Source organism: Oreochromis aureus, linkage group 16 (genome assembly GCF_013358895.1).
Source record: "Oreochromis aureus strain Israel breed Guangdong linkage group 16, ZZ_aureus, whole genome shotgun sequence".
NCBI lineage: Eukaryota > Metazoa > Chordata > Actinopteri > Cichliformes > Cichlidae > Oreochromis > Oreochromis aureus.
In genome coordinates, this window is record NC_052957.1 from 21,240,183 (window position 1) to 21,252,505 (window position 12,323).

Genomic DNA, 12,323 nt, shown 5'->3' on the forward strand with positions numbered 1-12,323 from the left:
GATACTAACAGGGTGTATCTAATGAAGTGTCGGATGAGTGTACGGAACAATTTATGATTCTAACCTAAAGGGCAAATCAAATATGGACCATTTGTTTCTCTCTCTCTCCCTAACACACACACACACACACACACACACACACACACACACACACACACTTAGTTAACATAATTAGACCTTAACACTGGCAGGCAAGTGCACACTGAGATAAGACTGTCTAACTCTGGAAAAGTTAATTTAGAATTTAGCAGGTTAACATTCTGATATCAAAAACAAACACAGGGACAATTAAGGGAACTTAATTGTGATTTTTGTTTCTATTACATTTAATATTGTTTTATATTTAATTAACCCTGATGAAACAGCCGTGTGATGGCCGTATTCAGGATGTACCCTGCCTCTCAAACAGTGGAGTTGAATAAGCAGTTAAGAAATTGGACGATGAAATAGACAGAGCAGCATGTTTGAACCTCACCCCAGATCTCAACTTATTCTAACGAGAAACACAAAGTTTATTTGTCCACTTCCCGAACTAAGACACAATTCATACCAACAGCCAATGAGGAGTCCTGGACCTCCGTAGGCAGAAACTCTGGTTTCTTCACATCAATGAATCTTTTAGTGCTGTTCCCCCAATTATTCATTATTTATTACATTATTTATAAATAATTCTGCAAATTTTCTTTATAACTTCAACCATATTTATTACAGCTTTTCACCCAATGTTTCTTCCTTTGAAAAATCAAAATCTTAAGTTCATTCCTTTTATCTCATCATATTACTTTATTTATTGACACAGCTACTATTTACATCAACACTTTTGGTACATTTGCTGTCCAACTATTTGTTTTTCTTTTGATCACTCACAAAGAAACTTCAATGCAAAACTGAATGCATGAATGAATGCTGTTTGTAAATTCTGTAAAAACTTTTAATAAAACACTTTAGAACTGAAATCATGAAATTCATCAGTGTGCATCTTTAATTCCTTGGTGTGAAAGTTTAGATCTGATTAGCTTTATGTGTTAGTTATGAAATACATTTTTTTTCTGGAGGTTCAACTTCAAGAAAAGCTACCCAAGGACTGTTTACACAACACTAAAGTCATACAGGACATCAGGTAAATGCTACGATCAGATACAAGAGCTTCAAATGCTCTGTGCCTCTGATCCCTGTTGCTCAGTCTGACAAAATGAAACCAATAAATACTCTTTGAACTTACACCATGCTTCTTTCATGGGTCCAACTCTTTACTTTATATTAAAATCTAAAAAAAGAGTAAAACTACCCATAAACTCATCTTTCATCCAATTTAATGCCACATGAAAAAAAGCCCCACTCTGGTTTACAGTGGCATATGTGTGAGTACAGAGACGGCCTAATATTTCATATTAAAACTTATTTGTCATTATTAGTATTTTTTGTTATAGTATTTGAAATAGGTGACACACAATACTGTGCAAAAGTCTTGAGCCATACCTCATTTCATTTATAAAGAAATCTTCAGGAAAGAATAACCAAACATACATGGAAATACAGTCTATAAGGTAAAAAACAAAACAAAACAGGGTTTTTACATTACAAATATTATAACAAGTGATAATATTTGTTATTAACTAATTAATTTATCATAGTCTAAACTCTCTTTGATGGCTTTTTTTTGAATGTTGGCTGCCTTTTGTTCTGTTCTCTGCTTCAATAATGTTGAGTTTTGATCTCTGGGGAGGCTAATCCATGACTGACAGCCTTACACTGTGAGTTCTTCTATCCAGGTTTGCTTTTACTGCATTATCAGTGTGTTTGGAGTCATTGTCATGCTGAAAGAAGAAGGTGTTGGCAATCAGAACCTTTTCAGATGGTATGAATGCTGTCTTAAAATCTGACTGTACAAGACCTCAAACAACACTGGCTGAAATTCAGCCCCAAACCATGACAGAGTCTCCACCGTGTAGTACAGATGGCTGTACACACTCACTGTTGTTCCCTCTCCTGACCTCCTCCAAACATACAGAATATTTACAGCGGCAACAATCGTGTGTCAGGCCTCTGCTGGACTTTTTCTGGTCTCTTAAAACATGACTTTCAGATACTGTTCGTCTGTTGTAGATATTTCGACAAGCAGTGTGTCGTAAACAGAGATGGACAGTAACGCGTTACTGTAATCTGATTACTTTTTCAAGTAACGAGTAATGTAAGGGATTACTATTGCAAAAAAGGTAATTAGATTACTGTTACTTTCCGCTCTTCACTGCGTGGGAAGAAAATTTCTTTTTACAGCGAAAAAACCCTTAACTTCCGAGCAAGCACCGAGTGCGCTACCACGGAATGGGAAATTCACAGAGAAACTCGCGGATTCTTCCACTGACCGCTGCGGCACACCTGCACCAGGGCAAACATCCGCCTGCTATACAGGTGAAAATAGAGCAACAGGGCCGCCGAGTCTTTGATTTTATTTATTTTCTGCTGTGTTTTACTTGCATTTATTTGAAAGAGTGAGTGTAAACACAAAAAAATATTTTATGTGCTGGAATGTGCAGAAAATAGGTTTACATATTAAACAAATTTCTTCCAGTCAGAGAATGTTGCATATAATTTAATTTTTGCTTGATGCATAAAGTTAAAAGATTAAAACTAATAAAACCAAGTTTTAAAAAGAGACTTTTCCATTTGATTACATTTTGTATGATGGATTATGCAGAAAAAGTAGAACTGGGCTGAAAGATCTATCGCTTTATCACCTATTCAGGTTGTAAATCGTGTTTTTAAAAAGGAACTAAGTAATTAATTACTTTTGAAAATAAGTAATCAGTAAAGTAACGGGATTACTTTTGGGGGGAAGTAATCAGTAATTAGTTACTGATTACTTTTCTCAAGTAACTTGACCAAAACTGTTCGTAATACATTTGAGGAAAACGAATAAGCTTTCAGCTAAAAGCTCTTTGAAAATTATAATGTAAAAATACTATTTTATGAATGTCAAACTATGTTATCTTTATTATTATTTTTTGTAGACTCAACTAAAGAAATGCAAATTATGTGACCAGCTGCTCATAACAAAGTGCCTTAATATGCAATTTAAGATTGTTTTTCTGCTAAGACACAGGATCATCCTTTGAATCAGGGGCCGTTTTATTCTTGAATGATTCATAGGTCAGTGCTGAGGGTCTTACTAAATAAAGCATTCCTCTGAAAATAGTCAGGTACAAGAACTGGACTAATGTCTACAATACAGGACAATGTCTAAATAAAAAACTTTGAAAGATCTTCAGAAAGCCTGGAGAACTATTGCTCAGGACTACTTCAAAAATGAGAAGAAAGGCTGGCTGCTTGGAAGAAAAAAATATAAAATGGGGTGTGACTCAAGACTTGTTTAAGATAATAAGACAATGGAGATCGAAGAGAAAAATTGTGCATTTCAGTGATAAATATAATGAGTTTAATTGAGTAAACTTACCTTACGTACTGAAAGGCTCTTGTCTGGGAGCCGGTACCGTAAACCTAGAAGAAGAAATAAAATAAACAGGCTATTCTTGTGTGATGAGCAAGCTGACATTGTAAAATGTCAAAGTCAAGGCCAAGGTTAACATGTGTTATCCTGTGTAAATACCCTCAGAAGCAGATTCCCCTTTGGACCTTTGCATGCATGTTATTCCTCTGCATCTATTCCTCACATTTCTCTCTACTGCACCCATATTTGGTTTCAATCAAATGTTTTTAAACCACTTTTAAAATGTAAAAAAAATAAATGTTAAACAGGTCTGGATTAGATTTGAAACAATAAAATCCCATCATTTAAATTTTAGAAAATTATATGTAATATGAATATCAAACCATCTTCCACGTGGGACTAACCCAATGTGCTTAAAATGATCCCGATGTGTGTAGATGCTTGCAGCACATACAAATGAGGCGAAAGCCGAGCAAGTAAAAAGCTTAAAATGCATACAGTGAGAGGTTCTCCTTGAAGAGCCTGAAGGATGAAGTTACTGACAACACGTCCGTCGTTCATGTGCATACGGGAGCCGAACGTGTTGAAGATTCTTGCCACTCTCACCTCTACACCTTCCTGTAAGAAAAGGAGAACCGAGAACTTTTTAAGGAATTCAATACTCAATCCTCGAGCCTCCTGCTGTTTTTACAAATATATGTTTTTATACACAACACTGACTCTACACTGTCTGGCTGGGCTTAGTTAAAAAATGGAAACTCAGCATTGGCTCATACAATTAAGGCACACACACAAATCAATTAGTTCCTTTCCAACACGGCAGGTAATAAAGGGAGGACAAGGCCAGTAGATTAGCCTTTGTTAACTGTAACAACTCAGCTGATGCCAACAGAGTCGGAAGCCACAAATGTGTTTATGTGGGGCTCACAATCACATGTTACCAATCTCTGATGCAATTCCAGCTGTTAGAATAACACAGCTGTGTCCTTGTTTTAATCATTTGCTTTAGATTTTCTGTTTTTAAGCATCAGCAGCCTGTTTAGATAAACAACATTTGAATGTCTGACAAACACTTTATTTAGATATGGACAATAGATATAATGAACCTCTTACAGATAAATGCTAATTTTCATCTGTAGCCAATCAGTGGAGGCAAAGCTTTGAACTGGGCAACTGCTCCCACAGCAAATCAGCTCTATATAAAAAAAAATAATTTAGTTTAACCAGACATTTTTCTTTGCTCTGTTTTTGGGGAAACCATCTCCCACTTTATTGAGGTTGATTCTTTAACCTGATACCAATTAAAGGATAATTTCCTCCTGATCAACTCCATGGACCCTACAGAGCTACAACTGCTCTTCACAGCATCAGGACTCTCTTGCATATGTTGTTGATTATCTAGAAAGAATTTCCTGCATTGCTCGCTAAACATGTTTTCTACTCAAGCAGTATCTGAGAATTCAGAGGAAATTAAACCCATCCCTTTAGCCAGAATATTTTCCAGGACACCGTCCCGACACATACATAATCACCTCCACTCGTCAAAAATCAGTAAATAAACGAGGCCAAGTAGATGATAGATACTCCCCCTGATCCCAGATGGAGAAAGTTCTTCCTTATTTTAAATCCACGGACCTTCTTAAGTCACTCTCATGCACCACTGCAAGCTACTTCAGATGCTACGTGGAATCGTCTTTGGTCGTGTAATATGAATAAAAACATGAAAATTATGGAAATTGCTCTTGAAAATGTGGAACATGAAATTCAACAGACACATCCTGCAAATATATTCAGTGTGGTGAGGATCAAGGACACAATGAGGACAACATGATGGAGAGGTCTCGAAAGGGCTGTGCGTGTGTGCTCATGTAACCCCGTCCCGTAAATAATGGTATACCTCTACACACTCAGCAGGGTTACTTTTCCTCCACTAATCTCAGTCTATACACCTCACCGAAGATGTTGGTGAAAACAGTCTTCTAAGAGAAATCAGTACACTTACAACAACAGATAATAAATAAGAGCCATGAACAGAGTTCACAGGACTCTGAGGAATATGCCATTTTTAAGAAACAGTAACCCCGGGTATAAAGATCTGTGATTCTATGTTCTGATCATGAGTCAGATTGACTACATTACCTGTGGGATACCTTTAGGAACACAGCCCACCCATAATCTAACTTCTTGGATAAAAAGAAGAAAAAAATAAACATGAATAAATAAATATGACTCCAAGCACAGGATGCCATTCTAAAAATGTAAAAATTAGACTTCTGAACCCAAACAGCACAGAGATTTATAAATATGTACCAATACGTGCCGAATTGCAGATTAAACACTGAATACTCGGCCCGTAGGATAAATCATTAGTGCCAGGATGAGGCTGTTCCAGCATTAAACAGACTGAAAAATTACTCTAGTGCGCAGAGGAAGAAGACTGACAAGTTCAGACAAAATACCTGGAATCTCTAAACTCTGACGTTACCAAACCTGCAAATTAACATCAAGCTAATGCGGTCTTAGACACACTGTGACTGCATAAGTGCAAATATAGAAAGATCACTTAACCAGTGAACACACAAAGTCTTAATGTAAGCATCTGTATGCATGTAAGCTACAACTATATAACGCATAAATAGGAGAGGGTGATCAAAAAGTTCTGGGAATGAGGCCTAGAAAAAATGAAAAACACCCAATTTAAATTTGCTTAATCTCTGCAGATGAAAGAAAACATCAACTTGAGTTTCAAACTGACCTACATTTAGTAAAGGATCCTGACTGGTGTTAAGAGCTGGATCTCCAAGCTAAAACAACCCCCCAAAAAATAAAACACTTGAAGAGGTCACAATGTTCAAACCTGAAGGCGGTTCGAACCCAGGGTCAGGCTGTTAATGCAGAGTTTTGTTTTGGCCCCCTGAGGTATCAGAGTAAGAAAATTCACAGAACTGTGCTGAGTGCCAGTGAGCCTGGAGACTGTTTTTGGCACACCAACACAATTTTCTCTCTCAACCTGGACCGATCCAGATGAAACCGCAAATTTGCCCTCTTCATGAAAAAAGAAAATTTGATTAAGGGATTGCCATTTTTACGCACCACAGGAGACCCAGCTTCAGGGGACACAGCTAAATTTTTAGAGAGACCATACACAAAAAAAGAAGAAAGAAAAAAAACAGCTGCACTGAAAACAGCCTGAGGTGCATGACAACATGACGCTGAACAGGAAAGCTGCCGAATTTAAATTCTGCACGGTTTTCCATGTTTAAAAGGTCCATTTCTAGGACTTTTTAATCCCCCACTCCTCATGTTTCATTTACATTTCATATTTTATGCTGAACAGTCACTCAAAACTGGCAGGTTTCTACCTTCAAAAATATTTCAAGTTAAGCTCCAATTATGAATAATTTTATTCACTTTCATATGTTGAAACATGAACCTAAAACAATCTGATAATCTTGTGGAGGGGGGCTTAGAAATGCTGCTCTATTAGACATTTTGCACTCTATCATTTTTAATGGTCTCCAACTTTTCAGCAAGATTTCAGATACTCATGAAGAAACAGGAAGTTGTGCTCCACTACATGCTGTACAGTAGTATACGGTACTGTGCAAAAGTCTGGAGTCACACCTAATTTTTTATATTTTGCTTCCAGGAAGTCAGAGTTTTGTTTAATTTTTTTTAACTGGTTTTGAGGTCTTGCAAAGTTTTTCTTTGGACACTGGCTACTTTTTCACTTATTTTCAGTCCAGTTCTTGTACCTGACCATTTTCAGAGGAATATTGTCTGTTAACCCATAACCAAGGCATGAAGCAGTGTTGTCTATACATTAGAGAATTCAAATTGTATGTTTAGCCACTTTGTTACTAGCATCCTGTTGCGTAAATCACAAAAGGTGTTTCCTAAAGAGCTATTAGCTTCAAACTTGGCCTATCTCAACATGGTATTTAGTCTGCCCTTAAAATATTGAGGACAAACGAAGAAGTTACACGACCCAAATATAGCTGCAACGGATCAAAAGAATCTGAAAGTCATGTCCTTTATAAAAACAAAATTCAGCAAAGACCTGACACAGGACCTAAGAGATGCATCTGACCATTCAGTTAATCCATCTGCTGTTTACTGAACTCTCATCAGAAATGGTCTGGGAGGAAGGATGACTGTAAAGACACCATTCTCAAGGAAGATGGAGAGAAAATGCTGAGATTATGCAAGAACTGGACTAAAACTCTGTGTTTCTGTGATGAATCCAGATTTTTAAGTTTTGGTTTAAATCATTGTCAATATGTAGCAGAGGTCAAGAGGAGGAGGTACAACAATGAGACTTCCTTACACTTCCAACAGTGAGTATCTAACATGGTGGAGATTCTGTCATGCTGCAATTCAGTCAGTGGAGTTTAAGTTCTTATCACACCTGGTGGAACTATGAATGCAGGAAAGTACCATCACATTTTAATCCAATATCATCTGGAAAGCGTCTGACTGGCAGAGGATGTTTTTTTAAAGCATCACAACGATCCCAAACACCCTGCTGCTGGAGTAAAAACATAGTTGGATAGAAAAATCAGCCAGTGGAGCACAATCAATCACACACTGACCTCCACAGAGCCCAGACTCCAACATTATTGAAGTAGCGTGGGATCATTTTGGCAGAGATCTGAACCAAAGACAGCCAACATACAAAGAGCACTTTGAATGTCCTTAAAAAAAAAAAACAACATTCTTCTAGAACATTCAAACTATTCCTGAAGACTACTTAAAGAAATCATAAGAAAATCTGCCTAAGATTGGTGTTTTAAAGAATAAATGTGGTCACACCAAATACTGACTTTCAAGTTTGTACAAGTGTACAAACTGTTTTTGCCTCATATATTTCCATGTATGGTTGCACATGTTTCAATAAACTATTTCCCAATTTTCCTGACAAAATACAAAGAAATGAGAAGTAGTTCAAGACTTGCACAGTGCTGTCTTTATGTAAAACACTTACACCACATCAGGCACTTTCCATAAGGAAGTGGCTCTCTGTGAGAAACGTGTACTCCCTGCTGTTGAAAATCTGTGATGACACTTTTACTTCTTTTGTTCCTCGCAGGTATTTTTCAAGAGAATGATCAGAGGGTTTTTTTGTAACACAAATGCACACGCTCTATTTTTTCCTCTGTCTGTGGCATGTTATGCATATGATCATTTATGTAACAAACAAGTAAAGAGACATTGTAAGCATAATTTCATATTGTCCAATCAAATAACTTGATTGCAAAAATCTGTTCTGTAATATTTGTACACACAGCCATCCTTTAATGTTTCTTTATGGTGACAGGCAGGTAAGACATGCCTTTTCATCTGCTCCATAACCCACACTCATCACTTTTTAAATGTTAATGAATTTTGATTACATGACCGGGCAATAGATGTTATGAGCGATATTCTCGTCCCACAGCACAAACAGCTGACATTTGATTTTGAAAGCCAGCCATTTCCAAGAATTCTCTCAGTAACTGTGAAAAAAAAATAATGAGGCTCTGAGGGGGGCGCGGGTGACGAGGCAGATAAATAAATATCAGCTGCCTGAGGGAAAGGCAAGAGAAGTCAATCATATCTGATCATCAAAGGCTGTTGTCAATCAAGTCAATACCAATCCGTCTTAACGTAACTGAAATTGTGAAGAGCTTTGATGAATTTTTCATCATAAAACACAAGTCTCAACACAAGTTCCACCTGCCTGATGGGAAGCTATCACCTTAAAAACAGCCTAATCTTTTTTTAAAATATTGCTAGAGACCTGTTTATCTTAGAAACCCTTACACCACTTGCATGGACAGTTTATTTCTAGTCCTCTCATCCAGAAAGTATTGTAAAGTGTCTGTTTAAGTAGGAACATTCAATTATTGTAGAGATTTTTAATTGTATTTAAATGTTTTTAGGTAATCACCCTCAACGTCGCAAAGACAAAGGAGCTGATAGTGGACTTCCGGAGGTGCAGAGGAGTACACACCCCCATCACCATCAACGGCGCCGCTGTGGAGAGAGTGAGCAGCTTCCGCTTCCTTGGTGTACATCTGGCTGAGGATCTTACGTGGTCAGTACACATAAACAAGACAGTGAAGAAGGCGCAGCAGCGCCTCTTCTTTCTCAGGAGACTGAAAAGATTCGGCATGAGCCCCCGCATCCTCAGGACCTTCTATCGCTGTGCCATTGAGAGCATCCTCACTGGATGCATCACCACCTGGTATGGCAACACCACCGCTTACAACCGCAAAGCTCTCCAGAGAGTAGTGCGGTGTGCTGAACGGATAATTGGAGGTGAGCTTCCCTCCCTCCAAGACATCTACAGGAAGCGGTGCCTGAGGAAAGCGGGGAGGATCATCAAGGACTCCAGTCACCCCAGCCATAAACTCTTCAGACTACTTCCATCAGGAAGGAGGTTCTGCAGCATCCGGTCCCGTACCAGCAGACTGAGAGACAGCTTTTTCCACCAGGCCATCAGACTGCTGAACACGTCATAGACACCTCACCCTCACTACTGGAACTTCAACATTATGCACTCCATACTGTACATTAATGCCACTGTTTTGCACATACCTACCTCTGTATATTTTATATTTTATATATCTTATTTTATTGTTTACTCTATTTCATTTGTAAAACATGTATATACACACTCACACACACACACACACACACACACACACACACACACACACGAGAAAACATATTTAGTACACACATTCAGTAATGTATATACCTTTATATATGGTACATATATTTATTACTTTTTAGATTAACCATTTTTATATTTTGCTTGTTGCACGTTATTGTATTTTGCACAACTCTGTTGCTTGTGAAGCTTGCACACAAGAATTTCACTCGCATGTACTGTACCAGTGTACCTGCACATGTGATGTGACAATAAAGGTGATTTGATTTGATTTGATTTAATTGTAGGGTTTATTCTATAATAATTATCTGGAATAGACGATGTTATTGTATAGTAAATGTTAAATGATGAGGATACCTGCTTCATGTAGGCGTAACACATAGTCTCCGCTACACGTTTCCCCTCATCGTAGCACGCTCTAGGGCCGATTGGGTTCACGTGACCCCAGTAATCCTCATTTTGGGGGTGCACCTCTGGATCTGAAACAAAATGATTTCAGGAAAAAGCAGCTTTCACATAGTTTCAGCTCAGCTTTCTCCACACAGAAGAAATACATGAAATACAATCTGAAAAAAAAGTTGCTTGTTCACTGGTGCACACACAGACACGTCCATGTCTGCCTAGAAGATACAGCTGCATTTTACCACTTAGCAGATAAGATGAAACATTTGCAATAAATAATTAAGGCCTGTGAGAACAGGCTGAATGACATACCTTCATTAGCATTCAGGGTAAAGCTCTCATTTGCCATTTCTGAATCTCACAGTTAACACGATACAATATTTCAGCCTCACAATAAGCACAAATTTTAAGAAATCATTTGAATTTTTTAAACCTCTTCATCAATTATGACCCTCAAAATCAGATTAACTGTAGTTGCCGTGTGTGAATGAATATAACAGCACACACATACACATAAGATAACACCATGGATGCAGGATGGATCATAGGAATGTGCAGTAAATAACATCAGGTGTGCGAAAGGCTCACAATGGCAGTGGAAAACGAAACCAGCTTCAGAGATCTTTCTTACCTCCGTAAACCTCAGAGGTAGAAGCCAGCAGGAGTCTTGCGCCCACACGCTTGGCCAGGCCTAGGACACAAACAAAACAACAGTGTTATGGTAAGTTGAGCGGGTAACACTCTGAACCTCTGGGCAACCACTTTAGATCGTGAGGTGGCTGCACAAGTGATCTGGTGGGAGGCAACCTGTCTTCAAACAATGACGGTACAACTCGAGAGTGTCTGGAATCATTCTCACAGAGCAGTACATTGGTCCTTTTTGTTATATTGGTATCTACGTATCATTTAATTTTCTGAGTTTGGGGATGACAAAGTTTCTTAGCCTTTTTAAAAAAATAATAGAATAGATTTCCATAACAATAACAAAGACGACTCTTGACTTGTTCAACAATGGTTTCTATTATATATATGTGTCATGGTGGCTCCTTCAAAAATGACAGGACCATTAAGGATATACCTGCTATTCTGACTCACTACTTATTATCTGACCAGCAGGAAAATTAAAAAGAAAAGTTCTTTGCTTCTCTGACAGGCTGTACCACTGATGGAGTTTCGAAATGCGTTTTCCATTTGAAAGCTTAATCACTATTGTTAGCACACAAAAAAAAGCCTTACTAGACTTCTCATGAAGGACTGAATAGGTCGCAGAATCATATATCCTTAAGTAATGAATCTAAGTTTGAATATTCTGACAGCACCCAGACAAAATAATATGACAGGCACTTTTGCAGCAGCAGCAGCTGGATAAAAAGCTGACAATTTAATGAGCGAGACTAATGGACCCTATTTCTTTCCCTTTACTTCTTCAGTCTCACTTGACGACAAAGACATTTCTTATACAGGCTTAACTGAAGACTGAAGAATTATTTACAATATTTTATTGTTAAACTGATGGAGAAATTTAAAAAAAGACTGCATCAATTCTGATTTACAGACGATGGAGTCTTTTTAACCCTATCCTTGAGTTATCCTTGAGTACTGAGTTTACTTACCAAGCATGTTAAGTGTGCCGATGGTGTTGGTCTTCAGTGTTTTGATGGGATTGTACATGTAGTTAGGAGGAGAGGCTGGAGATGCCAGGTGATAGATCTGGTCCACTGTGAAGAGCAGAGGAAACAATAATCAATAAATCAATCCTGTTTTCGAAAATCTGTATATGAGGATTTTTTCCTTAGTTTTAAAGCCATTATTAATAAT

The 12,323-nt window shown here is 37.8% G+C and overlaps 1 protein-coding gene across 1 annotated transcript in view; it reads right to left on the reverse strand.

Annotated features, from left to right (window-relative positions):
• uxs1 (UDP-glucuronate decarboxylase 1) overlaps positions 1-12,323 on the reverse strand; it is a 41,920-nt gene that overhangs the window by 7,921 nt on the left and 21,676 nt on the right. The window contains exons 7-11 of the mRNA XM_031734595.2: positions 12,119-12,223; positions 11,137-11,196; positions 10,461-10,582; positions 3,947-4,066; positions 3,455-3,498 (exon numbers count right to left, since the gene is read on the reverse strand). Of these exons, the coding sequence (XP_031590455.2) occupies positions 3,455-3,498; positions 3,947-4,066; positions 10,461-10,582; positions 11,137-11,196; positions 12,119-12,223 (451 nt within the window). The remainder of the gene's footprint in view (positions 1-3,454; positions 3,499-3,946; positions 4,067-10,460; positions 10,583-11,136; positions 11,197-12,118; positions 12,224-12,323) is intronic.